Source organism: Lupinus angustifolius, chromosome LG04 (genome assembly GCF_001865875.1).
Source record: "Lupinus angustifolius cultivar Tanjil chromosome LG04, LupAngTanjil_v1.0, whole genome shotgun sequence".
Lineage (NCBI taxonomy): Eukaryota > Viridiplantae > Streptophyta > Magnoliopsida > Fabales > Fabaceae > Lupinus > Lupinus angustifolius.
This window is the reverse complement of record NC_032012.1, coordinates 7,027,653-7,043,127: the sequence shown is the minus strand read 5'-3', so window position 1 is coordinate 7,043,127 and position 15,475 is coordinate 7,027,653. Positions and strand designations below refer to the sequence as shown.

Here is a 15,475-nt window from a genome sequence, read left to right as displayed (position 1 = left end):
TCTTTATGTGCAAAGGAATTGATGCTGCTTCAAAGATTATAGAGAATGTGGTTTCCAATAATCATCAATAGGCGAATGAGAGGAGACATCATCTAAGGAGTCTCTCCGGTGCATAATATTTAGGAAAACAATTGGAAAAAGGTAATTTCCACGTTGGAGAACCTTTCTCAAAGGTTTGGAAAGCTAGAAAATACTATGTTAATGTTATTGAGTCTACTAAAACATGTGAGGGGTGTGAAGCAAAATGGCATGAGTGGTCTGAATGCAAACATTTCACCGAACCTATACATTGAGCTTGGGCCAATGAACAACATGAATCATGTAATTACTATGAGTACAAGGAGAGGAACGTACATCAATTCAACCCACCAAACAGGTAGAACAATTCCAACCTTTCTTGGAGGAGCAACAACATTTTAAATCATCAACATCAAGATGAGCAAGGTAATAGGAAACCTACAACACGGTTTCCACATGTACAATCTTCTCCTATTGATCTCACTCTTATAACAATAATAGAAGGTCAGGAAAAATTATGGGTTAACCTTAATAAATTTCAAGAGGATAAAATCACGATTAATAAAAATATTGCAAATGTGTTAAATGATTTGAATTCCAAGATAGAAAATCTGACCATCCATAAAAAAATGTTAGAAACACAAATTGTCCAACAAGCTAGCAACTTTAATAGGCAAACATGAATGTTTTTAGGACAGTCAGAGAAAAATCCAAATAATGAACATTGTAAGGTTGTCTGATTAAAGACTGGGAAGGAACTCAAGGATGTTCCTCGAACTGAGAATGATACACAAGTGGAAGAGAAACACACTGAGACACAACTCCTTGAAAGGAAACAAAATTTTGAAAATGTGTCTAAGTATGTAGCTCCACCACCATATGTACCAAAATTTCGTTTCCCCAGAGATTTGCAAAGACAAAGTTAGAAAAGAAATATGAGAAATTCTTACATATACTTAAGAAATTATATATCAATTTGTCCTTCACTGAGATACTACAGGAGATGTCTGCATACATGTAATTTCTTAAGGGTATTCTATATAAAAAGAGATGACTAGAGGATTATGAAATTATTGTTTTAACTTAGGAGTGCAGTGCTTTAATTCAAAATAAATTGCCTCCAAAACTAAAAGATACTGGTAGTTTCTCTATCCCTTGCTTAATTGATAATACTAATTTTGACTATGCTTTATGTGACTTAGGGGCAAGTGTGAGCCTCATGCCTTTATCTGTATGTAAAAAATTGGATGTGGGTGAACTAAAACAGAAAATCCACTACTATATCACTTCAATTAGCGGATAGGTTGGTTAAAGTTCTTATATACATCTTGGAGGATGTTCCTATCAAAGTTGGGAAATTTTACATTCCAACGGATTTTGTAATGCTAGAGATGGAAGAAGATACACAAATTTCAATCATACTAGGTAGACCATTTTTTACTACCTCTGGTATTATAATTGATGTTAAAAATGAAAAACTTTCCCTAAGCATAGTGGATGAAAATGTTGAATTTGATATTGCTAAATCTTTTAAACAACCTTCTCTTAAGGACTCATGTTGTAGGGTTGATATGTTGAACCAAGTAATGAAAGAGGAAGTTCCTAAAGTGAAATATGTGAATCTCTTGGAGAGAAGCATGCCGGAAGGTGACACTTCGAATTTTGATGAGGAAGTGGTTGAGGGTAATGAATTTATAGATGCAAGCTCAACACTCCCCTACAACCCGCATGAGGAGAGCTTGAGGGTTATACATAAATTTGATAATTAGAAGAAAGGGAAAACACCTAAAATGGAAATAAAAATACTCCCTCCACCCTCAGTATGAGTTCATAGGATCCTATGTGGTGGGTAAGGATCAACTGTCAAGCTAATGATGTTAAACAAGCGCTTCGTGGGAGGTAACATATGTCGAAGATACATTTTTTAGTTCATTAATTTCAGTGTTTAGTGTCGACTTTAGTGTTTCCCTGAGTTTGGAGCCTTTTTTAGGGAAATGTATATAGTGTCGACCACAAAAAAATCATAAACTTTAAAGAAAAAATAGAGTGAAAAGTGATAAGACAACATTGTCTATTAGTTGTCCCTTCAAAATGGGTATTTGCAACTGGTCCATGCAGGACATATAGGCCTTATCTATTACCCTTTCTTTGATTATCTCACCTTAAATCATTCACATTGGCCTCATTACACCATTTAAATACCTCTTGATTTTCACATGCATTCAAAACAGTCAGTGGCAATTTGGTCTATTATCAAGGCTATGATAATTTACTTTCATGAATTTTTTGAGCGAAACACTATGGCCTTTAAACATATGAGAGTGATGAGAGAAGAGTGACCCTAATTCATGCAGTTGTTATGACTCAAAAACTTAGCTTGAGTTAAAAAAAAATTATGATTGTCTTGTCATAATGCTGGATTGTTTCAAAACTATCATGAGATTGCTAGTTATTTTGGGTAATGATTTCTATATTATCATTCATACATGACTATAAAAGTTAGTTATAATACTTGCTTGAGGACAAGCAAGAGATAAGCTTGAGGGGATTTGATGAGTGTGAAACTATGCTACATTTCTATTGAATTTAACTTGTATTTTAGGACATAATTAGGACTTTAGGATTGTTTTTAGCTTTTATTTCTCTTTGTTCGGGTAGAGCGGGTGTTTTTGGCTATGTTGTGCAGTTTGAATGGATTGAAACCAAAAAAGTAGATATTGAATGCAAGAAGATGGAATTTGGTATTGAACTATACAAAGACCAATTGAAGGGCCAAAATAAGTCGCCTTGGATCCAGGATCGAAGAGAATCAACTTGAAGTGAAGGCATCACATACACCCATGACTGTGGATGACATATTCTATTCCTATTTTTAGATTTGTTTTGTTGGGTTTAGCCCAATATTTTATAATTAGGATAAATGAGGATTCTCTCTCAATGAGGGGACACACTTTACATTACAATTCTCTAATTTAGAATTTGATATTCTCTTCTCCATCATGAATGAGTAATTCCATTTGTTTCTAGGATTGAGACAATGCCCTTTCATATTTAATAAACATTTGTTCTTTCTTCTATTTCATTAAATGTTGTGATTTAAATCATTAAACTGAGTTCTATTTTAGTGAGTTGTCTAGCCAATAAATTATATCTCTTAGATACATTAGGAATGGACCGAGAAGTGAACTCAAATATTCGATCATTCAGTTATTCAAACTAAAATCCTAATTTCACGAGAGTAGTCTTAGGATTCTCGGGGGTTTCTGGAATTCACATTGGATTGCTACAAAGCGATTGAATAGAAAGATCCAAGTAAATAATTTAATTGATAATCGTACCATGAGAGTAGGTGCGATTTCATTTGAGTACATGTGTCAGAGTTCGAGAGATGATGACAATATCAAAGAGTAATTTACCCTCACAACTTAAAGTTCATGAAAATGAGCAAAACAAAGATTTGGGAGTGTAAAGGCGATAACCCTTATCTTGGAAACTTATCATAAATTAGATTTCAATCTTTTTTTTATTATTTTCATAACTATTCTTATCAATTGTTCTAAATTCACTTTTAATTCCTTTTTGAGTTAAATATAAATTAATTGTTATAATTAAATGAATTTGTCAGTCCTCGTGGGATCGATATTTTATTACCTGACATCATAATCGTGCACTTGCGATTTGTCCTATCATAGAGCGGACTTGTGAACCGCCATAAATAAACTAATATATATATATATAAATATATAAATTTATATACACTTCATATAAAATAAATAATACATAACTTGCATATTTCATATTCAATACTTTATCTAATATTGCACGTGAGCTGTCCGTTTTGCTTATGGGTTAACCACCTAATAAGTATGAGGCGAACCCCATAGGCGTTGCTCAAATTGCCAATGATACTTATTATATTAAACTTCATTTGAATTCTTAATGATTTTATACTTATTAAATAGATTATGAAGATAAAAAACTTACCTTTGTCAAACTTTGCAACAAAAGTTTTAAGATCATTTTATAAATCATTTAATATTGATAACATGTGTATTTTTGTTCAAACATTTTACCTTATAAGTAAAAGAAAATTAAATTAAGATGTCAATTTCAACAATTTATTATTCATCTCTTATACACATTCATGTTTAATAAACTCTCAATTATGTTTAAATTAAGTATAATTTTGACAATGAAAATAAACGTATATTATTTGCTTTATTGGAAACATAAAAATGTCATAACCTTGTCTCTCTCGTACTAAAAAAATCCTTAATCAAAATAATGGGGATCAAAATTGTGTGAGTTGCTTGCACAAGTTGATAAAGCCAATGAATTGAAGTAAACATATAAATATCTAAAGTGGATATCTATTAGATAAGGCAAGGCAAATCCAACACCTTCAAACTCTCTCATCATCACCAATCCCGAGTTCTACAATGCTCTCACTCTCAGTAAACACTCTAAACCTCAACCCCATCTCCCCCAACCACCACCACCACCACCACCACCGTACCAATTCCCTTAAACCAATTTCCGCCACCCTCAACTTCGACCGTTTTTCCAACAACCCTCCTCCCATCCAGCAAAACCTCTACCAGCCTTTCCGGCCTCCTCCAACGCCCCTCCCTTCCAAATTCAGCAAGCTCGACCTCGCCGCCCGAATCGACATCCTCGCCAACCGTCTCGGCCAGTGGTACGAGTATGCCCCACTCATCCCTGCCCTTTTCCGCGAAGGCTTCTCTCCTCCTTCACTTGAAGAAGCTACTGGCATCACTGGCGTTGAAATTGCTACAAAGCGATTGAATAGAAAGATCCAAGTAAATAATTTAATTGATAATCGTACCATGAGAGTAGGTGCGATTTCATTTGAGTACATGTGTCAGAGTTCGAGAGATGATGACAATATCAAAGAGTAATTTACCCTCACAACTTAAAGTTCATGAAAATGAGCAAAACAAAGATTTGGGAGTGTAAAGGCGATAACCCTTATCTTGGAAACTTATCATAAATTAGATTTCAATCTTTTTTTTATTATTTTCATAACTATTCTTATCAATTGTTCTAAATTCACTTTTAATTCCTTTTTGAGTTAAATATAAATTAATTGTTATAATTAAATGAATTTGTCAGTCCTCGTGGGATCGATATTTTATTACCTGACATCATAATCGTGCACTTGCGATTTGTCCTATCATAGAGCGGACTTGTGAACCGCCATAAATAAACTAATATATATATATATAAATATATAAATTTATATACACTTCATATAAAATAAATAATACATAACTTGCATATTTCATATTCAATACTTTATCTAATATTGCACGTGAGCTGTCCGTTTTGCTTATGGGTTAACCACCTAATAAGTATGAGGCGAACCCCATAGGCGTTGCTCAAATTGCCAATGATACTTATTATATTAAACTTCATTTGAATTCTTAATGATTTTATACTTATTAAATAGATTATGAAGATAAAAAACTTACCTTTGTCAAACTTTGCAACAAAAGTTTTAAGATCATTTTATAAATCATTTAATATTGATAACATGTGTATTTTTGTTCAAACATTTTACCTTATAAGTAAAAGAAAATTAAATTAAGATGTCAATTTCAACAATTTATTATTCATCTCTTATACACATTCATGTTTAATAAACTCTCAATTATGTTTAAATTAAGTATAATTTTGACAATGAAAATAAACGTATATTATTTGCTTTATTGGAAACATAAAAATGTCATAACCTTGTCTCTCTCGTACTAAAAAAATCCTTAATCAAAATAATGGGGATCAAAATTGTGTGAGTTGCTTGCACAAGTTGATAAAGCCAATGAATTGAAGTAAACATATAAATATCTAAAGTGGATATCTATTAGATAAGGCAAGGCAAATCCAACACCTTCAAACTCTCTCATCATCACCAATCCCGAGTTCTACAATGCTCTCACTCTCAGTAAACACTCTAAACCTCAACCCCATCTCCCCCAACCACCACCACCACCACCACCACCGTACCAATTCCCTTAAACCAATTTCCGCCACCCTCAACTTCGACCGTTTTTCCAACAACCCTCCTCCCATCCAGCAAAACCTCTACCAGCCTTTCCGGCCTCCTCCAACGCCCCTCCCTTCCAAATTCAGCAAGCTCGACCTCGCCGCCCGAATCGACATCCTCGCCAACCGTCTCGGCCAGTGGTACGAGTATGCCCCACTCATCCCTGCCCTTTTCCGCGAAGGCTTCTCTCCTCCTTCACTTGAAGAAGCTACTGGCATCACTGGCGTTGAACAGAATCGACTTATTGTTGCTTCTCAGGTTCGTGAATCACTCATTCATTCTAAAGCTGATCCAGAAATCATTGCCGCCTTTGATAATGGCGGCGAACAGTTGCTCTATGAAATTCGCCTCCTCAGCGCCTCCCAACGCACCGCCGCTGCTAGTTTCATTGTCCAGAATGGGTATCAACATTACCACATAACATTCTCAGTTAATTTATACCTTAACTGTTTCAGTTATAAACAGTTATTTGCAGTGCTTTCAGTTACAATTAGTTATTGTTAGTTAGTTAGTCAATACTGTTAATCTTATGATATTTAATTGGAAAGTTGTTAGCAGCTATGAAGCACCGATACTTCAGTAACTTATCTGTATTCTATATGTATCCCACACTATTGTATCCTACATTTTCGAGAAAATACGTATCAGCATATCGGATTTCATAGGTTAGCAATACACTCCTTAAATCTACCTTTATAGTTTATATTGGGTGAGTTCATGTGAAATTCATAAATCACATTGTTTCGCTTTCTATTTATGGGTCTCTATGTGAAGAGAATGTTGAAAATGGTGTATTGCTAGCATTACTTATTTAATTATTGTACTCATTTGTGTACATACAGAAATTGTGCATCATTAATAATTCATTCCACATTTGTAACAGGTTTGACGGCAAAGGGGCTCAGGAACTTGCACGTTCGATTAAAGACTACCCTAGCAGGCGTGGGGATAAAGGGTGGGAGAAATTTGATTATAATCTCCCGGGAGATTGTCTGTCTTTTATGTATTACAGGCAGGCTATGGAACATAGGGACCTCTTGGAAAGAGCTTCTGTATTGGACCAGGCATTGCGTGTTGCCGAATCTGAGAAGGCTAAAAACACGGTTTTAGGGGAGTTGAGGCGGAAAGATGGTGTGGAGGATGATAAAGAGGATGAGGTAGAAATAGTGCGTGTTCCAGTGGTGAGGTTGAAGATTGGAGAGGTGGCAGAGGCCACCTCAGTGGTTGTTTTGCCGGTTTGTAAAGCGGAGAAGACAGGTAGGGAGATTTCAGAGGCACCCTTTGAGTGCAGGAGTGAGGGGGAGTTTGGTGTGGTGGTGGCCGACAAGGGGTGGGAGCGGTGGGTGGTGTTGCCTAGATGGGATCCTTTGGTGGGTTTGGGAAAAGGAGGAGTGGTCATATCATTTCCGGATGCAAGGGTGTTGCCATGGAAGGCAAAAAGATGGTATAAGGAAGAGTCGATATTGGTGGTGGCTGACAGGAACCAGAGGGAGGTAGGTGCTGATGATGGGTTTTATCTAGTGAAAGTTGATGGTGGGGGTTTAAAGGTGGAGAGGGGTTTGGCATTGAAAGAAATTGGTGTCGAGGAGAGTTTAGGAGCGGTGGTGTTGGTTGTTAGGCCGCCCAGAGATGAGGATGATGAACAATTGAGTGAAGAAGACTGGGATTGAAAGGATAGGCACATGCAACAGGGTAATGGGTTTCTAATTAATGGAGATTGATTCAGGACATTTCACAGCTCTTACTCTGTTAATTTTGTATTAGTTGCAATTTTCTTTTGTTTTTCATACTTAAATTGAAGGACTGAATCATTTGTTTTCTCTTGTACGTCCTTGTTATGTGATTAAAGATAAATACTATAGCTGATTGTATTAAACATCTATTTGTTCAGGTTAGTCATGTTTGTTTTTGGTATGGTCCATAGTTCATGCATCATATATCTTACAAGAAATTTATCTTAATTCTTGACCAGTAGGAACTATACCTTGGGAAGGGATGCACACTGACTTATAAGTTTGAACTGACACTATACAGAATAAGAACCCAGTTTCGGTCAAGTTTGGATAAATTTTAGTCGAGGATGTTACACTATAAGTAATTTTGCTCGACAAAAGTCCAAGAACATTTGCTCTGTGGAGTGCATAACAAATACATGCAAGCATTCCTGTGGTGGGTTAGTAGCCAATCCTGCATAACTTCCACTTTGACAGTCATAGTCTTACCACTGTAACACAAATAATCTACAGACAATTATATACAAGTGCTTTCTTACACTTCGGAATGCCCCATTCTTCAAGTTTCATAATATTTTCCGGCCAAGATAACACAGTGTGAGCCTGTGAAGTGGTCAAAGTGTATCCTACTTGGGGAATTTCTATGGTACTGGTACCTAATGCGTTTGGTGTATTGAATGCTGATTTTATAGTAAGAGCTCAAAAATAAGAAGTAACATATGCTTAACAATACAAAAGTCTCTTATACAAGTCTGAGCATAATACAGAACACAAGCCCCAATTAATCAGAGCTGAAAGTAGACATGACCATTGTAACCAGCAACTTGAGAAGGGGTGTTGAGACGTTACAATTGGATTTAAATTAGAAAATTGAACTGAATCAACTGATACATTACAATCACAGGCCAAACAAAAAACTGAATTCTAATTCATAAATCATAAATCATGGATCAGCATACTATCATCCAAGTATATACAAGAATGACACAAAATTAGTGTTTAACCTTGAGAGTAGTAACTAGTAATACAAGTTTATCATATCCCTCAACAACATCCAAACAACAATTCACCATTAACTAGTAAAACAAGATTTCCCAGATATGCATTCCCTCTTTCTCTCAGTGCAGATGTCTTAGCATCTTTAACATTTCTCACAGTGACATCCATTTAACACTTCTATCCAGTTCGCCCTGCTTTCATCTTTCCACTTAGAATGTCAAAGAAAACTTAGGATCTAACATCAATATCACCACCAGGATAAGAACTCAATGAATTTTCCTGCACAGACAGCATCGTGATTTCGAATTGTGTTTGAGATTGCAGTTACATAGCATTTACCATGTGGGAAAATACAGCAAAATTGCATCCTACTATTATTGTAGAGACTACCAAAATTAGAGAAATAGTAGCAGTAATTGAAACTATGAACTGAAATTCAAAACCCTTGACAGAGTGGGAAAAAGAATCATTATAACCATTGGTTATTTCCATAAAAAATGGAAAAATTGAAAACATGTTGGGCAAACCCATAGCTCAAACTGCTAATTACTAAAGCAGGAAAGCAGCCTAGGTGCCCATCACTAGTAATGATTTAAGATTTAAAATGTATACACTAACGTATAAGTGTTTTTTATGTTTCAAACAAAAGTAATATAAATCAATTGTGGATGGTGTGCTAACATTGTAAAATGATTGATGATATGGAAGAAGTTATGAGCTTACTGGCTTTGAAACAACGCCTGCAAGTCTTCGATATCTGCAACTCGATTTGAGGATGGGAAAGAGAAATCCAAAAATGAAAGGGTAACCTGACACTGATTATTCACGACTGGAAAAAAATCAGAAGCTATTTTGTTTTCACTGCAAGTTGGAAAAGTGATTTTTAGATGTCTGTATTAATGTTAAAAATGTGGATATTCAATCAACGTTTGAATATCAATGCTCACATTTCATGATACACCTATAAAATAAACAAAGTTATCATAAGATTAGAGTTAAATTGCATTTACCAATTTTCTAATTTTGAAAAAGTTTTTGCAGGCACAAGCAATAAATAAACTAGTGAAGAAATTAGAAATTTGTGTCGTCTACTTTTTAGACAGACATAGAAGAGAGTAAAACTAAGATTGATGTTTACAATAAGAACTACTCAAGATAAAATCTTAAACAAAATAATATAATAATAAACTAATAAAAGAGATAAGTGAGAAGAAGTGTCATTCAAGATTTATATTAGTTCCACCAAATTTAAGGTTATGTTCAGTTTCTTGACAACACAAAGATTTCACTTTAATCAATTATTCATTGCTCACCTCATCTCTTCAGGTTCAATGATCAAACAATTATTATTTTCACCCCTATCTTAAGGCTCAACACAAAAAGAGTGTATGATTTGTGTAATAAATTGCAGCTTTGCAACTCTTTTCAATCATACTAAAAGTGGAGTAAATATGAAGTATGAAAGACTACAAATAAATTGCAATAGAATACAATGAAATAATGAAGGAGTGAATGCTAACTTATAGTTTTAAATGATTCTCCCAAATACTTCCTATAAGTGTCCTACTTCATTTTTCATAGTTGAGTCTATTTATAAATCATCAATAAATGTAGCCGTTTGACTCAGCTTCAGAAAGTATTCTGATTATTCTCTTCATTTATGATTCGGGAGTAAATTTGTTGTCCCACAATTTGTATCATTTTATATGTTATCAATTGTGATTGGTTAAAAAACATATTTTTAAGTTTAAAATTTATTATTAAATATATTTTGATCAATCACAACTGATGGAACATGGAGTGCCACAAATTAGTATAAATGTGGTTATGATTCATCAGTAATGATTGAAGTCATTGAAGTTGAGCATAAAAAGATCAGGGAGAATGAACTTCATATTATTCTACGCATATTCCAGAACATTTTAGCCAGACACGACGAATGGCATTTGCTGTTAGTGGCGGATCCACGACCCCAATATAAATGGTATAAATTGCATTGAATGATCCAATACATATTAGAATATAACAAAATGAGTAACGTAATTTTATATAACTAGGTCCAAAAAATTAATTATAACAATATTTTACACAATTTTTTTCCAAAGGTGTGCATGTGTATAAACTCAAACACAAGTGGCTCGTAAAGGGATGTGCATGATTCAACCCTATCCACTCACTCAACTTGGGTCGATTATGATCAAACCTAAATAAGATCGAGTTCAAGTTTAAAATTTAGACCTAATCAATAATTAGGGTCAGATATGGGATAAGTATGACCCTACCCGAACCTGGTCCATGTTATCCACTTATCATATTTGTATTTGTGTTTTGTCAATTATGTACAAATTAATAACATATTTTTGGTCGAATTTATCATTAATTCTATAGTTTTTCATCATATATTAACAAAATATATGCACATATCTTTTCACATATCAAATCACATATCCATAATAGTAAATAATATATACAAGACTTTATCTAAAAAAAGTTATGTATTATATTTAGGGGAGGGATAAGTTACTCCACATCATGACCCTCTATTTTATAAAAAATTAATGGTTCAGATTTATTTTTAAAAGTAATGTGATAACATTTTTTTCCACTCACAGAAGTCTCTTCATCTCCCACTCTCTCAAGTAACATCAACAACAAAGAAATGAGATTCTCTAAATCTTCCGGTAATTAATCTTCTTGTAACTTTTTGATAGTGTATTTCTTATTACTGAATTTCTCATTTTCCTTCTTCTTTGTCTAAATTCATCATTTGCTCTTCTTATTCTTTGTCTTTTGAAGAACATATCATTCTCTTTTTTAAATATTCATTTTGATGAATTTATCAAGTTTTATATGTTCCCAACGTGTTTGATGAAATACTTGAATGACCATACAATAGGTGATGTATCTTTTATGTTGTGTCTACCACCTTCATATCGAAGGTACTGTGATTGAATTATATGAACTCATTTTTTCATTCTTGTTGATTAGTAGTTTTAACACATATGATGAGTTATGAGTGAAGTTGATGTTATGTTAAAAATATATTCATGTGAATATGTGCTTGATTTATCATTTGTCATTGTACTCACTTAATGTGATTTAATTTAGGACGTGAAGGAGCACATACCATTGGCATGACAAGGTGTTAGAGTTTTTGATCAATGATATATAAAGACTTTGGATCAAATCAAGAGTAGAATACATTATAAAAGTAGCGAGATTTTGTTTTTTTATTCCTTGTGGTTTATTAACTTTAATAACAGTTAAGATTGCATACTTGTAAAAAGAATCATCATGATAATAATTACTCCTCTTTAGCTTAACCAAGTAGGTTTGCTTTGTTAATTTGGGATGTACTTACAAAGGCTATGTTCCTCCTAAGCTTCACCAAGTTCGTGTGTTTTGTTAAATTGGGTTTTAGCTATGAATGCTATGTTTTTTCTAGGCAAATCCATGAATTCTTCCCTAAGCATTAAGGTTAGTTCAGTGTTCTTTAAATTGATACATGGCAAAACATATTTATGTTTGTCAATATTTATTTGATGTTTGTGAATTTCTTTGTGTACTCAATACAATGCTCAGTCTATGTTGCTAAAATATATCTAATGGGTTAAACAGTTTTTACACATTTGAACAAAACATATACATTGGTTGTTGCAAATGACGTACTGCTAGATTCTTGTGTTATGAACTACAATCCCACTAATTACCAGAGACCAAAACTTTTAAATAAGAAATTGACAAAGGGAAATATTCTTCTGTGTGGATATTCTTTTAAAATTTTGTCAGTATTATGTCAATAAATAAAATAGAGGGGTGTTCAGCATAACATCACAAAACATGTATAAGTTTGCATGCTCAAATTTTCAACTTCAACGTTAACATAAAATCCAAAAAATGTAATTTCAAATCAAACATTGTTGTACTTAAGAAATTCAGTCAATATAATACCAATTCATTGTCCCAAAAGTATAAAAAATATAAAAGATGTAACACTTTCTGTTCATTTATACATAGAACATTTTCCTATAAGTTTTTTTGTTGTGGTCATGTTCTCCACACTTGGTGCATTTCTTCCTTTTGATTGATGACTTGATAAGTTCTACTTCAAGACCACTCTTAAATCTACAATTTTGAGTCATTTTTTTCCCCATCATTTCTTCTTCCTTTTGTACGTGATATATGTGGGTCTCCAATAATCAAATGTGATGCTTGTATTATTTGCTCTGATATGACAATTTCATTCACATTTGTGTGGTTTGACTAAAAAACAGTAAGTGAATTTGTTTTCGTTGCAATTGCTGACTTGTGTGTGTTGCACAATTCTAAAATAATAAACTTATACATCTCCTCTGACTCTTCAGCCAAATCAACTAATATGCTTGCTTGTTGTTGAGCATGCACCCTTCGTATAATCTTTGAAGTAGTAAATTGAGCAACAAAATTATTTTCAGTATAACTAGCCTCAAATCCTTTGTTAGCTTCCTTAGTCCAACGTTGCAAAATGAAGTGGTCAGGAATTTCAGCAATCCTTTTAGCTTGAAAAATTACTAGTATATGTCTACATAATATACCCATAAATTCAAACATCTGATAATCACATTTAGCCATCTTTGAATCTAAATTTATGTCAACAGTGACAACATCTTCAATATCATAACAACTACAAACTGATACACATACCTTAGCCCATCTCTTTTAATCTTTACCTTAGTAAATTGGTTGATCTTCCCAAGCTCATCTTGAAATTTAAAAAAAATATTTCTTGTATAAATTGAAGCAACATGCTCCTCAAGCTTGGAACCATTACTCAAAATACAATGTTTGTGCCTAGATTCATAATCTTCTCTTCTTTCTGCTTCTAAGCGACTATCGACTGCTTTCTCAAACTTTATTACAAATTCTTGTAGTGTTGTTGTCGCATGTACAAAAGAATCAAAAAATGAATTAATACTTTCACTTCTTAGAGTAGTATTCATCCCAGCAAAGAATGTGCTTCTATTATAAATAGGTACCCATGATTCTCTAATCTTGTACAACTCATTCAACCATTCATTATTTGCCAACTCATAATCATCCTTTATGCGTTCCCATTCTTTTTCAAAAGCTTGAATGTTAGGTGAATCCTGTATGCATCTTTTCAAGTCACGCTTGAACATAGATTGTTTGTGATATATGTGAGTTAACCTTATAGGAAATTTTTGCCTAATATGCCACAAGCAAAGGCGATGTCGTGATTATGGAAATACTTTTGCTATTACACCTCTGCTTGCTATATCCTGATCAGTTATGATAGACACAGGTTTTTCCCCATCCATTGCCTCAAGCCATCTTTGAAACAAACATATAAATGATCTCTCTGACTCGTCGTGTAGTAAAGCACAATCAAACAAAATTCACTAATAGTGATTGTTTAATCCAACAAATGGGGCAATGGCATACTATACTTGTTAGTTTTATAGGTAGTATCAAAAGTTATAGCATCTTCAAATTGTTGATAAGATACTCTTGATCTAGAGTCCACCAAAAAAAATTGACCATCTGAGAATCATCATCCAATTGTATTGCATAGAAAAAGTTAGGATTTTCACTCTCCTTTAGTTTACAATAGTCGAAAACAGCTTGAGCATCCCCAACATCTAAATTCTTTGTTCGTAGATTTCTCACGTGATTCCAACAAACTCTATTAGAGAAAGATGACTCGTCATTATTGAAAATTGTAGCTACTTTTCCAGTAGGTAAGCCTTTTTCCTCAAATTTTTCAACAAGACTTTTTGCAGCAACACTCATCTTTTTATGACACCTCATATATGACACACTTCTTGGGCTAACCATAATATGGTTATGATCATTGACAACTAATGTCATAACCCAATTACTTTTTATCTTACCTCTTGCAACAACAAGTGAAGCTTGACAACCAGTTCGAATAGTCGAACACTTTCTTTTTGCTTAACTAATATTATCTTCAACTTCTTTATTTACACCACTTTTAAATTTGTGTTAACCTTCACTGCAGCAGACCAAGACTACTCTCTTCGGTTTAGTTGATCGAACACGTACTCCAAAACCTTTATTCTTAACAAATGAATTGTAAAATTCTCTCACCTTTTCAATAAAATCTAATTTCATCCCAATGCATGACTCGATGTTCAAATCTTCAATATTTGAAGTGTTTGGTTTAATATTTGGAAAGTTTCCTTGTAGAAGTTCAATGTCACCCATGAACCTTGTTGAGTAAAGTTGGAATGTGCTCCTTCACGTCCTAAATTAAATTACATTAAGTGAGTACAATGACAAATGACAAAATCAAGCACATATTCACATGAATATATTTTTAACATAACATCAACTTCACTCATAATTCATCATATGTGCTAAAACTACTAATCAACAAGAATGAAAAAAATGAGTTCATGTACTTCAATCACAGTACCTTCTATATGAAGGTGGTAGACACAACAAAAAGATACATCACCTGTTGTATGGTCATTCAAGTATTTCATCAAACACATGGGGAACATATAAAACTTGATAAATTCATCAAAATGAATATTTTAAAAAGAGAATGATATGTTCTTCAAAAAACAAAGAATAAGAAGGGCAAATGATGAATTTAGACGAAGAAGAAGGAAAATGAGGAATTCAGTAACAATGAAGC

General features: G+C 33.6%; 3 protein-coding genes across 3 annotated transcripts; 2 read left to right on the top strand and 1 right to left on the bottom strand.

Moving 5' to 3' along the window:
* On the top strand, nt 4,458-4,937 carry LOC109344590 (rubisco accumulation factor 1.1, chloroplastic-like). The gene has a single exon (XM_019583353.1). The coding sequence runs from the start codon at nt 4,458-4,460 to the stop codon at nt 4,935-4,937; it is 480 nt and encodes a 159-aa protein (XP_019438898.1).
* Nucleotides 5,885-8,001, top strand: LOC109345384 (rubisco accumulation factor 1.1, chloroplastic-like). The gene is made up of 2 exons (XM_019584355.1): nt 5,885-6,483; nt 6,966-8,001. The coding sequence occupies exons 1-2, from the start codon at nt 5,966-5,968 to the stop codon at nt 7,750-7,752; spliced, it is 1,305 nt and encodes a 434-aa protein (XP_019439900.1). The 5' UTR covers nt 5,885-5,965; the 3' UTR covers nt 7,753-8,001.
* LOC109344589 (protein FAR1-RELATED SEQUENCE 5-like) lies at nt 13,078-14,604 on the bottom strand. Its single transcript, XM_019583352.1, has 3 exons — nt 14,353-14,604; nt 13,498-13,940; nt 13,078-13,375 (listed from the first exon to the last, which is right to left on the bottom strand). The coding sequence occupies exons 1-3, from the start codon at nt 14,602-14,604 to the stop codon at nt 13,078-13,080; spliced, it is 993 nt and encodes a 330-aa protein (XP_019438897.1).